Source organism: Epargyreus clarus, unplaced genomic scaffold, assembly GCF_041222505.1.
Source record: "Epargyreus clarus isolate Ecla_fem2 unplaced genomic scaffold, WU_Ecla_fem_2.2 ptg000035l, whole genome shotgun sequence".
Classification (NCBI taxonomy): Eukaryota; Metazoa; Arthropoda; class Insecta; order Lepidoptera; family Hesperiidae; genus Epargyreus; species Epargyreus clarus.
The window spans coordinates 9,344,718-9,366,107 of record NW_027332240.1 but is presented as its reverse complement, the minus strand read 5'-3'; the positions used below and the strand labels follow the sequence as shown (position 1 = coordinate 9,366,107).

General features: G+C 35.8%; 2 protein-coding genes across 2 annotated transcripts in view; both read right to left on the bottom strand.

Moving 5' to 3' along the window:
• The window catches only part of LOC140756452 (uncharacterized), a 105,654-nt gene that overhangs the window by 65,752 nt on the left and 18,512 nt on the right, over positions 1-21,390 (bottom strand). The window lies entirely within an intron of this gene.
• On the bottom strand, positions 3,909-19,699 carry LOC140756732 (uncharacterized). Its single transcript, XM_073092280.1, has 17 exons — positions 19,482-19,699; positions 18,676-18,907; positions 17,719-17,850; positions 15,774-16,051; positions 15,040-15,226; positions 13,956-14,078; positions 13,289-13,416; positions 12,602-12,676; positions 11,875-12,007; positions 11,170-11,291; positions 9,699-9,762; positions 8,541-8,563; positions 8,042-8,132; positions 6,400-6,522; positions 5,802-5,912; positions 5,088-5,203; positions 3,909-4,263 (listed from the first exon to the last, which is right to left on the bottom strand). The coding sequence occupies exons 2-17, from the start codon at positions 18,778-18,780 to the stop codon at positions 4,083-4,085; spliced, it is 1,992 nt and encodes a 663-aa protein (XP_072948381.1). The 5' UTR covers positions 18,781-18,907; positions 19,482-19,699; the 3' UTR covers positions 3,909-4,082.

Genomic DNA, 21,390 nt, shown 5'->3' with positions numbered 1-21,390 from the left:
TCCATTGGCGGCAGTAGGCACTTACCATCAGGTGGAAGTCGGATAAAAATAACAATGTGACTATTTGTACAGGTACTGGACTAATAAATTATATTTATTCGAACATTTATTAATTTTTTTTTTGTTTAAATATATTTATTCGTACATTTATTCAATTGGTTAGGTTAGGTTAGGTTAGGGTTTCCTTTTTTTTTTTTTGATGTTAAGAGCTTAGTTTCTAAAATCGATCGGTAGAGCCGTTTAAAAGTTATTAAAAAAAAAATTCAAAAAAAATTTTTTTGTAGTTTTTTGGAGATTTCTGAAAATCTACCGGTTCGAATCGGATAATAATAAATTGTTTGTCCAGTACCCGTATTAATAATTATAAATTATTCGTACGGTAACTGTATTAATAATTATAAATTGTTCGTACAGTACCTGTATTAATAGACTCAGCCTAAAAATAAAGGAAAATACGGTAAAATAAAACAAAGTATTCCAAACTTATATTTAATCAATGCCACATCAATAGATGATGACAATAGTACACTTACTTCTACGGTGCAATGAGTTCTTATAATGGACGAGTTGATAATAACTAACTGTCATCAATTGACATAGGCTAGATACTTATCTGCCTTTTGAAAAATTACACATAAAAACTTAATGTTTATTCAAACATATTTATAAATGAATAGTAATACTTTTTTATTCAATTTAAGCATAAAACTGAGTCCGCGCCAAACTCCTAGTCCGCTCCGAATATAGAAATGAGTCGTGTCGCAATATCAAATTGTAGGTATTGGCGGAACGAAGACAGCGCGGTACCCCGGCACCCTCCGTTGCTCTCGCCCGCGGGTATAGTCCGCGTAAAACTGTTAGTCCGCTCTGAATATAGAAATGAATCGCGTCGCCATAACAAATTGTATAACGACCTGGTTGCAACAACTTCAGAGCGGGCTAGCAGTTTGGCGCCGACTATACATAGCTGCGTTAAATTGCTCTTACGTTACGGAGTATATGCTAACTAAATCTGCGCGCAATTTCAGAGCGGACTGGAAGTTTGGCGCGGACTATATATATACATTATAAGTGTGGTAAGGGAGACATACTTATCCGAGGCGTTTCAGTTTAGTTCTCAGGGGTAGCAACGCATTTGTAGTCGACCTCAGGTATTACTCTCATAGAAAAGAAAATCAAGTAGAAGTGGTAAGTACGAGCGAATGTATCGGAACCGTTGTCGCCAAACTCACACTTGCGTTTTTCTTGTTACATATAACACTACTAAAGTAAATATCATTTTATTGGTCATTTATAGTTAACTCGAAAGTATTCTAAAATATACAGAATGAATATGTAAAAACAACTTAGGCGCGTATAATATTAAAGTTTATTTTTCTACAACACATAAAAGCATTTACGTCATTTAGTATTTGAAAATGTAGTTCCGCTACTTACCATAGATGGCAGTGATTGGGCTTTATGCAATTATAGCCCTAAGCACTTTAAACTTACGGACCAAACTTGCGTAATATTTCTCCTACTGGAATAGTGACAAAAGAGTTTATTTACGATAAAATTATCGATACTCATCGATTTACTGTGCTAGCTATAAATGTAGAATAGAATTAAAATTAAACAAGGATTAATTATTAAAAAGTAAAATAAAAAACATAAGTATTACATCCTAAAAATGAATGCACGAAACGAAGTTTTTAGCTATTTAAGCTGCCGCAGATTTTAAATTTGTTTTAAAAATATAATATAAAAAAAAATAGTTAGGTTAAAATGTTCAAGACTCTAAATACTACGTACTACATAGTTAACGTATTTTTGTACATAGATATATTTTGTAAATGATATAAAGTAAATATATAAATGTTAAACATTTAGTAATTGTTCGCATCCTTAACAATTATATAGCATCGGTCTATTTCTCCTTACTAGTAGCACTCATAAATCCAAGCCATCGAAAAATAATGAGATAATTATGTCATGAGAGATATGATATGTGAGTACACCTCAGCTATGTGAGTTACAGCTATTACGTAGTAGGTATTACGATACTTTTTGTCGCAAGAACCTAATTTTAGATTTATATAATTTTATTTTCTAAATATAATATTTTCCCTTTATAATAATGTATATTGTAAAATATCGATAAGAAAAATTATACTTGCCCCCATCACTTATTGAGTAGCGTGGATTCTTCTAGACGTTTTGGTATGGTGGAATCAATTAAAAAATGAACTTTATTTGAAAGCATTAAGGTTGATGTTAGCGTGACTATGTGGAAATTATTTTTAAATTTGATATTTTTAAGATTTTAGGAAATATAAAATAAAATTGTACTCAGTGATGGTACGAAACACCTCCATTTTTAATTGTCTTCTTTCTGCTATCATTTTTACATTCCAAAATAGCATAATATGTCTTAATAATTTATTTTATAGAATTTGACAAACATCTGTCTCGAACCGACGCTCAAACATGAGTAGACTCGTTTGAAGGCAAGTGAGAGTAACAACGCCTAGTAGTGGAAGCCGCGCCACGCCTACTTAGCACTTCCACTTGTTTTTCCTGTTCCATGATTACTCTAATCTTACGAGGGTGCGTTTTTAAGTTCGCGGAATGAGGGAAAATAAAATGGGGAGAGGGAATGAGGGGAAATAAACAAGGAGGGAAAATAAAATGTCAAAATTATTTTTCTTTTTCTACATATTCTCCTGCAAGACGAATACATTTTTAAGATCTTTGTATTAACTTATTTAAACCCTCATAAAAAATGTTTCGTCCTTGTCGGAAAAATTGCGTCCTTAACTTCTTCGTCTGTAGAAAATTTATTTCCACGAAGCTCTTTTTTCATTTTTGGAAAGAGATAATAATCGCTGGGAGCCAGGTCTGGCCTATAGGGTGGGTGATTTAAAATATCAAAGCTCACCTTATGCAGGGCAGCCAGTGCAATACGGCTTTTGTGTACGGGCGTATTGTCGTGCAACAGCAGGACACCTCTGGTTGATTTTTCCCCGCCTTTTTTCTTTGATGGCTTCTTTTAACCGCTCCAGGATAGTTGCGTAATATTCTCCGGTTATAGAGACACCTTTATCTTTATAATCTATTAACAAAATTCCTTCTGAATCCCAAAAGACTGTCGCCATGAATTTTCCGGCCGATTGTGACACCTTAAACCTTTTAGGAGGTGCTGTACCCTTTTTATGCCACTGCATGAAGTCTTGTTTAGACTCAGGTTCATAATGGTGAACCCAAGTTTCATCTCAAGTAACAATTCGATTCAATACAATATCTTTATCTTCTCCACAGAGGTCCAAAAACGCACGGGAACATTCAACGCGCTGTTGTTTTTGAGGCGGCGTGAGCATTCTCGGCACCCACCGCGCGCTGACCTTAGTCATGCCAAGATGGTCATGCAAAAATTTAAAAATGCTTGTATCCGATACTCCAACCATTTCTGCAAGCTGTTCCTTCTTTAGCCGAGCATGTTCCAGTACTAATTTTTCGACTTTCGCCATCGTTTCCGGAGTGGTCACCTCAACAGACCGTCTGGGTCGTGGGTCGTCTTCAAGTGAATCCCTGCCTAGCTTAAAAAGGTTGTTCCACTTGTAAACCATCGTTTTTCCAGGGCAAGAGTCCCCGTAAACCGATGACATCTTTTCCATTATGATTTGCACAGACTTTCCTTGCTTGGTAAGGAACTTTATAACGGCGCGATGCTCGATTTTCTCCATACTTTATTTTTTTTTCCGGATTGAGTTGTTTAATTGTCGATAGTTTTAAAACTAATGATGCAATTGTGATAAAACTTTATATTTATACTATTTATGAGTCACTTAACACGTACCGCCCTTAACAAGCCCGCTATCATCCCTCCAACCCCGCCATTCCGCGGACTTAAAAACGCGCCCTCGTATCTGGGGTTGATTACATATGTCCATGGGCGGCAGTAGCCACATACCATGAGGCCACCGTGTGACTGCATATTCGTCTGCTACAATAAAACTATAAAAAAGTGTTTTTTGAACATTGTTAAGTCAATGGCTGAAAGTTGGAAATATTACAATGATTGCCTACAATAGGGCACCACTTCAGGGCAGCGTTAAGAAATGCATTTCACTATCCAAGGCGTGAGCATTGGGCCCGGGTTCGGTTCTCCGTTGAGCCTCCACTTGGTCGGGTTCGGTCAGACTCTCATCAGAATCTTCGTCTGAAGCCTCTTCATTGCCGGCTTCTGGTTCTTTGATGTCTGTATTCTTTTTCCTTCTGTTTCTGTTAAAAAATGTCAAAAATATAAGTTAGGTAAAGTCTCATCATCAACAACCCATTACTGTCCCACTGCTGGCACGGGTCTCCTCTCAGAATAAGAAGGATTAGGCCATAGTCCACCGCGCTGGCCAAGTGCGTATTGGTAGACTTCACATACCTTTAAGATTTTTCTTATATACATCTCTCAAGTATGCATGTTTCCTCACGATGTTTTCCTTCACCGTTTAGCAGGTGATAATTAATTTCTAATACGCACATAACTTTGAAAAATCAGAGGTGCGTGCCTGGGATTTGAACCTCGGATCCCTCGATCGAGAGGCCGTTTCTTAACCACTAGGCTATCACTGTTTTTAAGCTTAGATCAAGTTAATTTAAGATTGCTTATATGTATATAGCTATATGATGATGAATAAATCTTTAATTCTTTAAATATCTTTAAATTTTAATATCACATTGAAAATCATGAAGTTGGCTGGTACATTTTTTTGCAAAAGCCGCTAACTTCATGATGTTGACTAAAATCTGTTGGTTTTTGTAAAAAATCACTCGTAATTTTTTCCAAACACCTCATCTACACTAATATTTTATAGAGGAAAGCTTCGTTTGTATGTTTGTTTGTAATGAATAGGCTCAAAAACTACTGGACCGATTTTAAAAATTCTTTCACCTTTCGAAAGCTACATCATCCACGAGTAACTTAGGCTATATTTTATATTTGATAAATAGATTTTAAGGCGGTACAAAGTTTGCCGGGTCAGCTAGTAAGAAATAAACTTTAAAAAAAAAACACGATTTATGGCCCATCTTCATAAATAAAATAGTCATACCTTTTCGGATAGGGCTCCTTAAGATGAAAGGTCCTGTAGTGCAGCTTCATACTGTTGCTTTGCGTAAATCTTTTATCGCAGAGCGTACAACCATACGGTTTAACACCCGTGTGAGTCTGGAAAGAAAATTAAATAAATTTGAGAAAGAACCTTCGTGGTTAGACTCCGACGGCACCATCGTCACGCCTATTTCTGAGTTATAACAGCAGTGTTAAGCGCTGCTGTGTTCTACTTTAAAGGGTAGTGATAAGGGAGAAATTATATATTCGACGCGTTTATGGCAACCCGAGGTAGGGCTTAAGGTAACCCCAGGTAATATCATCTAGGGTTGAGTACAGACCATGGGCGGCAGCAGCCACTTACCATCATTTCTTATTTGCTACTTGTACGTTAGAAATCAACATCAGGTGCGGTGTTTCAGTTTCGATGTTGGATGGGTGACTAGTGGCATTGCATTTTGGAGATTTTTTTCACTTTCCGATCTGAACTACCGTGGAGTACATTAGGTCTCCACTTATGGTGACAGACACGTGCCCAACAGTGGGATATTAAGTGTTGCAGCCAAAATGATACCTTCACAATCTAGGTGAGAATTTTCCTAATATGTGGTAGTGTGGCGCCCTCTACTTAAGATTGCTGAGCAGTCATTAGCTTCAGTTATTATAACACTCCTATGAAATGCTATGTTTGTACTGATAAATGTCGTTTACCTACCAACTGATGTCGCTTGTAGCTGACACTTGAGTGGAACTGCTTCCCGCAAGTAGAACATGAATGCATCTTCTGCTTCGTATGCATATTCTGATGCGCCGACACACTTCCAGGCTGAAAGAAATGTATCATTTGTGCCGAATACATTATTTTTCTTTCTTTCTTTCATTTGAAATTTGGTATAACCAATATGACCTGAAGCAGTGATAGCCTAGTGGTTAAACTCGGCCTCTTGATCTAAGGGTCCGAGGTTCAAATCCCAGGCACGCTGACTTTTCAAAGGTACGTGCGCATTGGAAATTAATTATTACTTGCTTAAACGGTGATGCATGTGATGTGTGGTAAGGGAGACAGACTTTTCCGAGGCGATCCAGCTTAGTCCTATGGGGTAGCGGCGCATCTGCGGCCGACCTCAGGTAGGAATATCTAATCCCATCTGGGGTTGATTACAGATGTCCATGGGCGGCAGTAACCACTTACCATCAGGTGGACTTCATGGTCGTCTGCTACTCCGATATAATATATATCTTCTTTAGAGCCACACCAAGAAGGATCAAACACCACTATAGTAGCATGCTCAACCGGAAATCGAACCGCTTACCGCCAGCGAAACGCCACAGATCTCGCATATGTGCCGCTCGGTGGGCGAGAAGAACGATGTCCGCGGGTGCTCGGCCACGTGGTGCTTCATACACGCCATCTGGGTCTCGAAACTTTTGCCACACTGAAAATAAAGGTATAATAAATCCTTACTAATATTATAAATCCGAAAGTAACTCTGTCTGTCTGTCTGTCTGTCTGTCTGTCTGGTTGTCTCTTCTTCACGCCTAAATCACTGAACCGATTTTTATGAAATTTTGTACAAAGATAGTCTGAGACCCGAGAAAGGACATAGGATAGTTTTTATCCCGGAAATCCCACGGGAACTAGGGATGGCGATCTAAGATCGATTAATCGGAGAATCGATCTTTTGAACCTAAAAATTCGATTATTTAATCGATATTAGTAAGGATTTAATCTTAAACTATGCATTTAATCAAGTGATGATCTTTAGCAAAGTTGAAGGTACGAGTTTTGTGTATGTTAGAATGTTATATTATTTTCTTTTAAACGCGGGCGAAGCCGCGGGCAAAAATTAGTTATTATTTATTTATTAAATAAAATATAAATAAATTATTAAAATAAAAATAAAAAACCTTTTATCTCCTCCTATACATAATTAATAAGTTATACTATGAATTCATGCTATTGATGTTTTATTTTATTGTATTTTATTTGTTAACATTTATAAAATCTAGCCATTTAGAGTTTTTTTTGTTTTTTTTTATAAGAATTAGATTTAAGTATTAATTGATTATTTTGGTCAAAGTAATGATGAAGTAAAGACATATTTCCATTGAATTTTATTGAATTATATGAAACGGGAACATTTGACGCATGAGAAATTAAAAAAAAAACAATGATTGTGTATAGTCCACGTAAAACTGCTAATCCACTCTGAATATAGAAATGAATCACGTCGTCATAGCAGATTGTATTACTACACATGCTCGCAACAACTTCAGAGCGGACTAGAAGTATGGCGCGGGATATACCTGCCGTTTAAAGGTGGTCAAAACATTTTGTGGTTCAAATACAAATCTGATTTATACAAAAATGATTCATGTTGCACTCATTTTGAACGTCAACAATCACCGCCGCTTGGTAAGGTTTTTCTATCGAGAAGAAACGACACAAGATGCGTGGCAAAATAATAAAGAAAGAAAGGAAGAAAGAAATAACTTTATTACGTAATACATGGTACACACACATGACAACAAAAAAATATCTTAATTAATTACAAAATAGTGGTACAATAGTTAATTACAAATAACAACTTTTAAAAGTAAATATTTCGTAATTTCGACTTCGGAGACACTACCGCCACACTATGTTCCGTACTAATAGCAACGCATGTGAAATATTGGGAAAACTTCCACGGCGTGATTCAGAAATACTAATGGCGCTGGCGAAAACTTTTTTCTACCTGAGGTCGGCCTCAGATGCACCGCTACCCCAGAGGACTATGGTGGAATGCCTCAGAAAAATATATCTCCTTTATCAAGCAGAACACAGCAGCGCTTAACACTGCTGTCATGAGGCAGAAATAGGTGTGGCGGTGGTGCTACCGGTGGTAAAGAGTGGCGATCTTTGGCGAGTGGCTAAATGCTCACAAGTGGGTTTTTAAATGTTTTTTTAATTACCTGATGGCATGTAGTTGGCTTCTTACAAGCCCTTCGAGCCCGGCCCCACCGTTTCTTATACGGTGGAGGACCCTGGATATCATTTGATTTTCTGAAAAAAAAAACCAAGCTATTCACATATAGATTCCGCGCCAAACTTCTAGTCCACTTTGAATATAGGAGCGAGTCGCGTCGCAACAGCAAATTGTAGATATCTGCGGGACGAAGACAGCTCGGGACTCCCCGGAATCGGGTACATAGCGCAGTAAGTGTGCCCTTACGTTGCTACGGAGTATATGCTTGTAGATGTGTTCGACCGCATTGGCTCTCTGACTACACCTGCGCGCAACAACTTCAGAGTGGACGAGAGGTTTGGCGCGGACTATACCTATCATAATAAAGAGTTAAGATTTCTTAGTGTGTGTGAAAATCTTAGTGTGTTATTAATATATTTATCTATGTATGGATAACTATTCGACACTACATATTTTGATTTCAAACAAATGTTAAAAATACTTACGGTTTCTGCATCTCATTGGTAATCTGAAATAAGAGAATAAATATTAAAACTGAAGTCCATTATTTTCTATACAATAATACATGCATAGACGAACAACATATGCAATTGGAGCATGCCTATGTTACTAAAATTACTTTGCATTTTCTTTCCCAGAAGTTTTTCTAAGTTTTTAAGTTAGGGTGTACTTCCGTAAAGCGCATACCGCCGATCGACCTAAAATTTGGTGTTGTGTGTTGGTTATGTGTGTGTGTGTATTACACAGCGGAGGGCTTTGAGTTGTTAAAAATGTGGGAGTCACGCCCGACAGATCTAATCTCCGCTGTACAGAAACACGCACGCATACACACACACACCCTTTCTGGGGAAAGCTAAAAAAATAGTTTAAATCGGTTATGAATGCGCGATCATGCACACCGAACAAAAAGAGGTTCTCCTTCGTTCTTTCTTATTCAAAATGGCGTTTGCGCCAATTTTCTTTATGATATTTGTGATCAGGAGGTCAAAATACGTTAGTAACCACCATAAGTTACAATCACATGCAATTGGACCATGCCAATGTTACAAACCTTACTTTGCATTTTCTTTCCCAGAACACTTTCTATACCATCATAATGCATGTATAAGTTACAAACATATGCAATTGGACCATGCAAATGTTACTAACTTTACTTTGCATTTTCTTTCTCAGTATGTTTTCTATATTTTCGTAATGCATGCATAAGCTACAAGCATGTGCAATTGGACTGTGCCAATGTTACCAACCTTACTCTGCTTTTTCTTCCTCATTATTTTTTTCTATACTACAATAACGCATGCATAAGTTACAAGCATATGCAATTGGACCATGCCAATGTTACTAACCTTACTGTGCTTTTTCTTCAACATTATTTTTTTCTATACTACAATAACGCATGCATAAGTTACAAGCATATGCAATTGGACCATGCCAATGTTACTAACCTTACTGTGCTTTTTCTTCCTCATTATTTTTTTCTATACTACAATAACGCATGCATAAGTTACAAGCATATGCAAATGGACCATGCAAATGTTACTAACCTTACTGTGCTTTTTCTTCCTCATTATTTTTTTCTATACTACAATAACGCATGCATAAGTTATAAGCATATGCAAATGGACCATGCAAATGTTACTAACCTTACTCTGCATTTTCTTCCCGAGTACTTTTCTCGGCACGGTCTCGTCATTATCAATTTCGTCCCTGAAAAGATTTAATAATGTTTCAGTTTTATTAAAAGCAAAATTAATCATTTTAATTCTGAGTATCGAAATTCTAAACTTGATAAAAAATAAGTATTTTATTAACAAAATATTTATTTTTACTTTTTATCTTTTTTATTTTACTTTTATCTTTTATAATTCTTTTACCATTCTGTGTTCCCTTTCCTAATTATTTTTCTTCTTATTACGATTTATTTTACTTTTTATTTTACTACTCTTTACTTTATAAATGTATAGAGTATTATGGATAATATTTTCAAAGACGTATGAAATTTATTAAATTGGCTAGACTATGGTCTTTTTTAGGTTTTTAAGTGCAATGTAAATACTAACAAAATATGGACTGTCTGAATTAAATGAAAATAAATCTTATATATAAAATCCTCGTGTCACAATGTTAATTACTGTACTCCTCCGAAACGGCTTTACCGATTTTCATCAAATTTTATATGCATATTCAGTAGGTCTGAGAATCGGCTACTATCTATTTTTGTGATACCTACCCCTAAGTGATAAGGGTTGTTCACCCTTAACATTTTTTTATTTATAAGGCAAGACAACGTTTGCCGGGTCAGCTAGTAAATAAAAAATAAGCATTCCTATACTTTTACACACTTTTATGACCTGTATGTTTAACGCATCCCACACCAACCCCACTACTGGGACAGTTGAAATTCAAATTCAAATGTCATTTATTCAAAATTGATAAATAGAATACTTTTTGAAAGTCAAGTCAACAAACTACCACCGCTTCGTAAGGTATTTCGCTATGGAGAAGAAGCGGCGCAAGAAACTCCATACGTGTGCATATTTGCACCTTTTAAAGGGTAAATAATATACAATTTTACATAGTGGTACATATAATTTTATACTTTGTTTTACGAGTAGGTTTTATTGTGTTTAATTATCATTTCTTTTTTGTGTTGTCTAATATTTATATCATCGTGTTTTTATTTTTTTTATTTTTATGTATGTGTGCATGTGGCTACAACTGAGTGTTATATATTGGCCTTAATCACCACAGTTAGAAATTCGAATTAAACAAAATTACTAGAAAGACATCCGATCCTGCACCGCCGCCGTGCCGTGGGAACGCTGACTCCGCACCACCGCTCCGTTTCCACCGTACAGTCCCGAACGTGGGAATTCACTCTGGGCGCTAACATTGCCCCAGCAAGTCACTTAGGATAGTTAGTTATAATTTAGGTTAGATTTAATCCAAAACATGTAACATTCTGTTTTGATTAAATACATGTACTTAAGTAATTCGGTCTTTCTGTATCCTGGCTGCTGCATCCCGACGCATTATATAACTTGCGAATAAATGATTTTATTATTATTATTATAATTAATTATGGATATTGGACGATGTGGGCACAATACTCACACGACACCCTCCGCATGCATCACCGACTGGAACAGATGCTCCTTGTACGCCTTGCGAGTCTCGAAGCGAATATCGCATGTATTGCAGTAGGTGTTCACTTCATCGTCGTCGTCGTCGATTTCCTGGGAAAAGAAGGTAGTTCAGCTGATCATCTACGAGCTACTTATGAAAAATGAATATAGTTGACAATTGAACGAAGAGACAGAACGAACGCCAGTTGCCGAAGAAAGAAAACAGAACCCTTTTGGGTTCGACTCCGGTAGCACCACCGCCACACCTATTTCTGCCTAATAACAGCACTATTAGGCGCTGCTGTGTTCTGGTTTGATGGGTGTGGTAAGGGAGACAGACTTTTCCGAGGCGTTCCAGCTTAGTCCTCAGGGGTAGCGGCGCATCTGTGGCCGACCTCAGGTAGGAATATCTCTATCTGGGGTTTATTATAGATGTCCATGGGCGGCAGTAGCCACTTACCATCTGGTGGACAGCATGCTCGTCTGCTACTCCTATATCATAAAAAAAATATCAAAACGCGCGGTAGTCGGAGCAGCTTAAGGCCGCTGATTCGAAGAGAAATTGACACGCCGTCACTTTTCTTGGCATCTCTTTCTCTCTAATAGATTGTCTATATAGATTGACATATGTCTTTCTCATGCTTTGTTGGTCTTTAGCGTAGCGAAAAAATTCTAAGTCTATGACTGTACTCACGACATCCTCAAGAGCGTGAGTGATCCGCTGGTGTTGATGAAGGCCGGTATGACTGACGAATGACACTCCACACAACGCACAAACAAACTCGCTGCGATGTGTACGCAAGTGGGAGTAGTACGTTGATGTATGTCTGTAAGGATAGCGATATGTTAACCATTTATAGCAGAAAAAAGATACTCGTGAATAATTCGCGAGTTACTCGCCGAACAATGACGAGAAATGAGGTTAAAATCTAAAGCAGCCAATAGATACTCCTGCACAATCCGCCTAGTTATTTGTCAAACAATGACGAGATTTGAGGTTGCATCTAAAGCAACAAAATAGATACTCGTGAATAATTCCCCGAACAATGACGAGTATATATAAACGCATGAAACGCGTAATGCTTTTCTCGAATGAAATTTTCCATACTCGTCGAGTGAAGACGAGACGCGACGACGCGACGAATATGTAAATCAAAGCGGGTTTATTCGGTACTCGCCATGATAGTCATCAGTTGTCCACGGGTCGCAGGTTTTTTAGGGCGAACCAAACTACTCGTATAAAGCGTTTGTGCGCGGCGATTACATACTTATCATCATTATTCGGCGAATTACTTGGCGAATTGTTCGAGAGTATCTAAATATTGCATAAAAATAATAATTTGTGTGTACCCATGTGTGTGTGCACGCGTGTATGTGTGTGCATGTCAAGCAATATTTTCTTTGAACATAATTATTATTACCTAAACTCTTGATCGCAGTGTTCGCATTTTTTCGCAACACCGCTGTGATATTCGTTATGTAGGAAAGCAGTGTACCTGAAGACAAAAAATATATCTTTATAATCTACAAATTATTGGAGAAGAGAAAATATTCTTTTGGAAATATGTAGTATGTATGTCAATTAAAATTCATAACAAAATCACAACTAATATTTTGTGGAACGATTTTTGAAAATTGATGAATTGATTTTGATTAATATTCATGCAAGAATAGACACAAATTTTACGAAAAATAAGTATTTTTTTATTCCAATCTAACCTTTTATTTTTGTTGACGAGGGGGGAAACCTTCTAAGGTACCCGACGCCAAGGGAGTGACACCGGGTTATGTGGGACTTTTGCCGCACTAAAACCCCCCCGGTGGCCGTCCTCAACGCTTGTTGGAGAACTCCGGGATCTCCAACGGAACACAACCGGAGTCCTCCTAACGCGATGCCCTTCTATCGGGCTCTGCCCTGGGGAGGAGCAATTTACGCTCCTCTCACATCCCCTGGTGATTACAGCGATATGCGACCACACAAACCGCTGTCCTTCCTGGGGTCACTTTTAGTCGCTATTCTGGTCCCGGTACTACAGGGACAATTCTAACCTAACCTAACCTAACTACAATAACATAACTACAGTAGTATTATGAATAGGACCACTTACTCAAGATCGCAGACCAAACTGCATCGGAGACATTTATACTTTTCGTAATGTTGTTTCATGTGACGTTTCAAATAGCAATCCAGCTTGAAACGCACGTGGCAGAAGCGGCACTCGAATTTGCCGATGGACTGAAAAAATCAAAATCTATATTTAAAATTTGGGTTGGTGGGCATTTAGGTAGACAGCGCGGTGTATTTTCAGCGTACGACGAAGTTGCGGTCGCGGATGTAACACACAATAATTTATGTGTTAATCACCATCAGATGATGGTAAGTGGTGATTGCTGCTCTTATTACAGACATCCTTAATCCATCGGAAATAGTGGTAGATTCGCCAAACTGCTAGTCCGCTTTGAATATAGAAACGAGTTGCGTCACAACAGCAGATTGTAGATATTAACGAGACGAGGACAGCGCGGGATACGCACTTGCACTTGTTGCTACGGAATATATGCTTGTAGTTGTGTTCAATCGCAAATTCAATAAGCTAAAATCAATTAGCTTTCTGACTACACCTGCGCACAACTTCACAGCGGACTATACCTGACTGATTCCTGAGGACTAAGTTGGAACGCCTCTTTTGAAAAGCCTGATACGTCAGACGCTTCAATTTAGAACACAAAAATATTTGACATTGCTGTTAAAAGGCCAAAGTAGTTGGTACTTACTTCAATATGTCTCAATTTATTATGACGTTTAAGAATCATCTCCTTGGAGAATCCCTTGAAACAATTAGTACATTTATAGGCCGCTTCCAAATACTTCTTATCTTCAGCCCTTGCCCTGAATGCCTTAAAATGAAAAAAATCCACATGAAGTACTATATTTTACAATAAATGCAGTTTACAAACTCCTATAAGTGTTTTTAACTTATAAATAAGTTCAGTGTGGCGTGTTTCCGCAATTCGTCAAGAGATGGCGCCACATGTTTCTGAATCACGCTATCGAAGTTTTCTCAACTCCTTACATAATATGTACAAGCTCAAAACTACCAAACTGAAACTGTCGGAATAATTCTCCAGGTATCACCTAACCTAGCTGGAAATGTTATTTTGTCACCAAAGATTAGTACTAATCTATGTTTCTCACAAAGATTTTTAAAAACAATACTACATTAAATTCAACTCAATATTTTTATCATAAGATAGAATAAGCAAAAGAGGATGCAGTCCATCTGATAGTAAAGAGCTACTACCGCCCATGAACATCTGTAGTCAACCCAAGATAAGATTAGAGACCCGGTAAGTACACTAATAGTACGGTAGTAACACTGCAGTTATGAGGAAGAAAAAGGTGTGCCTCTGGAGACCACAGAAGGTTTTACCACATTAAAGGTGTTTAATTTACTTATGAAGGTGTTCATCATTATCATCGTTATCATCGACCCATTACCGTCGTATTGCTGGGCACGGGTCTCCTCTCAGAATGAGAAGGATTAGGCCATAGTCCACCGCGCTGGCCAAGTGCGTATTGGTAGACTTCACATACCTTTGAATTTTTTTTTACAAATCTTATCTTACAGATAATCTTACAGATTTCCTCACAATGTTTTCCTTTACCGTTTAGCATGTGATGATTAATTTCTAATACGCACATACCCTTGAAAAATCAGAGGTGCCTGGGATTTGAACCTCGTACCCCTCGATCGAGAGGCCGAGTTTCTTAACCACTGGGCTATAACTGCCTTTGAAGTGTTACTAAGGAGTTATCACTAGTAGTATTTCTACTACTAATATAATAATAAATAATTACCGTAACAGCTTCCTCTTCATTCAAATCGTATACCTTCCAATGATTACTTGTCACTATGACCTGCCTAATGTTACATTCCTTTCCATCATTATTATAACGTTTTATTTTCCGCTTCTTTCTCACTTTACCCGTCTCCTTTTTTACTTTTGTCTCTTCCTTAAGATCAATTGTAGTTGTTTTGACTGTTCTGTATTAAAAAAATATTTTGAAGTTAAATTTGTTTTTATGTGTTTGGGAGAATAGTATTTTCGGGGTGAAAAGAAGTTGCGTGCGTTGATGTAATACATAATATTATTTACTTCATTACACTAAAGAAGTTTAAATTCTCATCTGTTTATAAGTACACACATCCTTTTTCTATGACACTAAAGTAGGAAATGTGTATACTGTTCCTCTGATATTAATTGGTCGCTGCTGCTTATGAGCATCTATAATCAATCCTCTAATTGCAGTACTGCCGGATGTCAGCCATAGATGCATTGGTACCATTGATAACTAAGTTGTAACACCTCATGTAGGTGTCTCCCTTACCACATCCTGCAAACCGGAACACAGCAGCGCTTAACACTGTTATAAGTCAATCGACAACTATGTTGCAATGCCTTATGTGAGTGTGTCCTTTCTACATGTTTCAAACTAGAATACAGCAGAACTTAAAATTAATATAAGGCAGAATTAGGTGTAACAGAGTTTCCGTAATTAAACCATGAAGGTTGGGTATTTTTAAACATTACCTTGAGTCTGAATCTTCATCATCCTCTATTTTAGTTATATCAACATCCATCGGGTCTTGTTCTGTATCCTTACATTCATTATCTGAGCATACATCATCTAAATCTTCATTATCAAGATCTATAATGACATCCTTTTCTGGTTTAATATCTACTTTCTCCAGTTCTTCATGTTCTTCGTAAGAATATTCTTTGATTCTACTGCTTTCATTATTAATTTTCAATGATGATTGCAAGCCATAGTCAGTTCTATCGATTTTGTAAACTGCTTCATAGGATATCTGAAAAGAGAATTTTGTAAAATTAAATTAATTGAATAGTACTATTCATGCAAGAATCTCTAAAGAATACATATGATAATTAATTAAAAAATCAAAAAACCCGACTGCATTATAAAAACTAAAGTAGAATTTCCAAAAACGGTGATATAGGCGTTTTATTATTTTTATCCAGAAAGCCAAATACATAGTTTCATAGAAGGTATCTGCTTTAAAATCAAAAGATTCAAACAATATTATCCTATTTTATCCTCGTAGTGCTCATTTGCGCTATATAAATGACCTATGAATAAAATTTCGAGAACTCTAAAGTTCAGCGGTTTTCCTTTGCGTTGATCTTTATCACAGCAACACTACTCATGTAGTCAGACAGTCATCTCAATGTGTTTTATATATGTATATATTATATAATGTATGTGTAATATCTTTTAAGTTCCTTTATTTTGATATCCTACTCGATAGGTTTGGTTAACTTTTTTTAAAACGTGTTACTATTTCGCAAAACAATCCACCATTTACGCTCCATAAAATATATAACGTCTGTAATTAAAAGTCCCGGTCATTATTTTGCCTCGTAATGGGTAGAATTTCATTATTTTTATCCAATAAGCCAAATACAAAATTTCATAGTGTTTGCTTCAAAATTGACGATTGTTTAACTGAACTTTTACCCCTTAATTCACCCTCTACGAGGTTAAGTTTGCGGATGGGGATAAATAGGTGTGTCTTTGTTCTTACCCAGAAAGCCAAATACAAAATTTTATACTAGTTGCTTCAAAATTAAAGGATTTCAAAAAAACTGTTTTTCCCTATTTTACCCTCTTAGGGGCGGAATTTCCAAAAAACTTTTCTTAGTATTTATTTACGCTATATAGCAGACCCATGTGCAAAATTTCAGAACTCTAAGTTGAGCGGTCTTGGCTGTACGTTGATTTTTGAAAAAAGAAAAAGTCATTTAATTAGTCAGTCAGTCAGCCATCTTGCTGTTTTACATATATACAAATATATTTTTATAATCTACATTTAATTTACTTTCATTTGATACCCCACTCGATGGGTTCGGTTGACTTTTTTTTTGAAATGTGTTACTATTTCGCGCCAAAAATTCGCCCTTTTGATTTTTTTTTTCTAACACCTATCTAAGGACACTCGGGTCATTGAGACGAATATAATGACATATTAACTGTCGAAATTTATCCAGCCCTTTGTAAGATCGGATCAAATAAAGAAAGACAAACATACAAGATACGCGCGAAAAACATAACCCTTCCTTGGCAGTCGGGTAAAAAAGTAAGAAAATTTTGTTTACGCTTTTAAAATGTTTAATTGCAATGTAATTAAGAATAATAAGTAATAACACAATTTTTACATTACTCCAACTGATATATTTCAATTTTGCACAAATATTTTTGCATAAATTTCTTGTGCACACATTTCTTCTTATTATGCAATGATTTTTTGTATATTTTGGAAAATGAATGGGAATTCTACTCAAGTTCACAGAAACGGCTGCATGAAATATATAAGTATAAAGCTTATAATTCTAGAAATATGATTAAAGGGGTGTGGTAAACATCCTTTGACTATTTTAAAATTTTGCAGATACAAGCATATTATGGAACTTGATTTTTTATACATAAATATGAACACTAAACCAGGACTATACCCACAGGACCCCTCCACAGCATTTCCTTCAACACCTTCTGTCCGGAGTAGCATTTCTCTTTAAACTTGTGGAATTTGTGCAGCAGTGTCGCACACTCGTAGCAGAAATAATGAGGTAGACCGTCTGTTTCATCCACCTGTAATATATATGGTTTATGTATTTTTAATATAATACTCTGAAGGTAGACCATGTGGTGGTACTCCGATGGCACCACCGTCACACATATTTTTGCATAATAAAAAAGTATTAAATGCTGCTGTGTTCTGGTTCGAAGGATCTGGTAAGGGAGACAAACATTTCTAAGGCATGCCAGCTTAATCCTCAGGGAAAGCAGCACATCTATGGCCAACTCAGGAAATCAAATCCTATCTGGGGTTGATTACAGATGTCCATCGGCAGTAGTCACCTGCAATCAGATGGATTGCATTCTTATCTACTTCTATATTGTATAAAAAAAAAACTGCTGGGCATAGATCTGCCGAAATTGTCCTTGAAACCCCAACTGGATGATCCAAGGTAGATTGGTTAGAATCATATATTGCATATAGTAAGTACCACTCATTTTTTTTTTAATTCTTAATCTCATATATAAAATTCTCGTGTCAGTTTTAGTTAATGTACTCCTCCGAAGCGACTACCAATTTTCACCAAATTTTATATGCATATTCAGTAGGTGTGAGAATCGGTTACTGTCTATTTTTAATACCTCTAAGTGATAAAGGTAGTTCACCCTTAACATTTGTTCGAGTCAGCTAGTATCATCTATATAAAGCAATACCCAAAATAAAACACGTATGTATACACTTACCGTTTCAAAAAAGATTAAAAACCAACTGTCATCAAATAAGTACAAATGACTTTGGGGACGACATTGCAACTAGTTTATCGGGAGTATTGTAAGAACTAAGAATGTAGATTCTATAAAGCAATAGCCAAAATAAAAGATCAGAATAATACTCACTTTTAATGCTAAAACTTCTTCATAATACGACTTTAACTGAAACCTATCATATTTGTACATTTTTGCCTCTGTTCTGAGGCAAACTCTGCAAATTTTAAGATCCATATTTAAATCTCACAGCTTCATAAGATAAGTTTGATTTTCTATTGTTATTGTCTATGTTTCTTTGATGTTTTGGTCATTGTAAAACTAAATTGACTGTCGATGTTATAAAATTATGTACATGATGTGTCTGTAAAAAAAAAACATAATATTAGTAAAATATATCTGTTTTATATGTATATTTATTCTAATATGATTGTACATACAGATTATAATGAAATGGAACTAAAAATATAAACATCAAGTAAATGTGGTGAGTGTGTTTGGTTCCAGTATGAAAGATAGGATACTCAAAAACCTAGGTGGCACTGATGACCAGATTTATTGTGAAAATAACTCTACATTACTATATACCATTTGTTACATATTTTAAATTTATTACTGCTATATAAGAGATGTATAAATGATGCATTAAGAGCACCAATACATTTGGGCTTCAATGGAAAACCCAATTTACAAATTTCAAAAAGCTTCACCGTTTGTTATCACGGTGAAAAACACAGTCCTACATTTTTAATTCTATGAAGCCCCACTCCCCAAGCTCGCCGTAAATGGGTAATTGCACGATTTGATGTTTCACTAACCTAAAATTATGCGTTTAATGACTGTTATTTCAAAAAATAAATTATATTTTAAGCTAAAATAAACGTGTGGCATTTTAATTTTTACTTTTCTTTTGTATTATTGTTATTGTATACACTTACCGTTTCAAAAAAGATTAAAAACCAACTGTCATCAAATAAGTACAAATGACTTTGGGGACGACATTGCAACTAGTTTATTGGGACTATTGTAAGAACTAAGAATGTAGATTCTTCTATTCCTTAATTTATAATAATCATTTTCACGCCATTCGTATAAAGTAAATAATTATAAAATTTCGCTAACATTTAACAATATTGACATAGCAACATGACATTTGGCAAATTAGACATTTTTAAAATAGCATTTTTCTTAGTGTTGTACAAAAATAATCGAATGTATCGATTTACGAGATTATGAATGTTTTTTTAATCCATGGATTACTGAAATCGATTTTCCTGGCGGTTTATAATAAATAGTTCAAATAAGTGTTTTCATGGTATTTTAATAAGTTACAATGGTAGTAATAAAATTATAATCAAGTATTTAAAAACAAATACAAAGTTTCAAAGTACAAAGCTTCGTCTTAATCGTATAGGCTGATATTAAATATATGTAGAATATATGCACATGCACATGCACATAAACCAATCAATTTAATATAAATAATTGGTAATTTAAGACTTAAAGTCAGGATGTATGAATTGTTCTTAAACGAGTTTGTCATCTATTATTACCTCTTCTATTGTTTCAAGCGATCCTACCTCATGAGGCAACTATACAGGGTGTTTTTCTTTTTGAAAATGAACTCGTTCCATCCGGCTAGACCAGGCATTTTTTTTAAATCAAATTATGCATTTTGCCTATTCAATATATTTTCGGGTTTGACCAACCAAGCACACATAAAAAAACCTCTGTATATACCATACATATAGATAGGTGCCAAAGTCAAATCAAAACACTTCATATTTATCGCAAACCTTGAATATTTCACAAACGATATTTTTAAGTCGAATGATTAAACGAATAATCATTTTTATCGACTTTGAGTGTTGAGTGAGAAGTTAAATTGTCTTTGGTTTTGACATTTCGTTACTTTTACACGCTGATAGTACCATGGGATAGTACGATAAGTACTACATACCTATTTTTACGACAATATATTAACAAATGGCACTATTTTACTTAACAGTAATAGGGTAATGAAATGTTATTGGCACAAATTTCAAATATTATCTTAATTTTAGCGGTTTATGGCTTTTGCCACGACATTGATGATAATTGATAATATAAATCATCAACATTTTCATATTATATTGGAGTAGCAAGAAAGCTTTAGCGTACCTTTCAAGTAAATGATCACTAGCACTCCAATTAGTATTACAATTCTATGTCAAGTCGATATTTAATATTTTTTTGGATTACAATTTATTACTTCGTCATCTCTGAGAAGTATGGAACTCCTAAAAAAAATAAAGTAACACGATGAAGTAGTGCAAATTATCAACAGATATCAGGAAATACCGATTTAGTTACTTATTAAACGATTTAAATTATATATATTTTTTATTTGATGTTAGTAGAATTCTTCATGTTTCGACACCGGAAGTACCACCGCCACATCTATTTCTGCTTAATGTTAAGCGTTTCTGTGTTCTGGTTTGTAGGGTATGGTAAAGATGGAAGGATGGCATATCTGGATTTTTTTTATAATATAATGGACACGCCCATGGACATCTGTAATCAACCCCAGATAGGATTAGATATTCCTACCTGAGGTCGGCCACAGATGCGCCGCTACCCCTGAGTACTAAGCTGGAGCGCCTCGGTAAAGTCGGAATTGATTATATATTAATAGTTGGTAGGTATCGTCAAAGTTACGCATGTCGGTAAACAAAAATAATAACGTAGGTAACAAAACCCCGGAGCTATGACGTAAGTCGACGCCCAAAAAAGAATTGCTCAAGTTTTAGCATCTCTCAGACAATTAGACAGATCGTTTGTCTCTTTTGGGACATTACGCTTTTTATC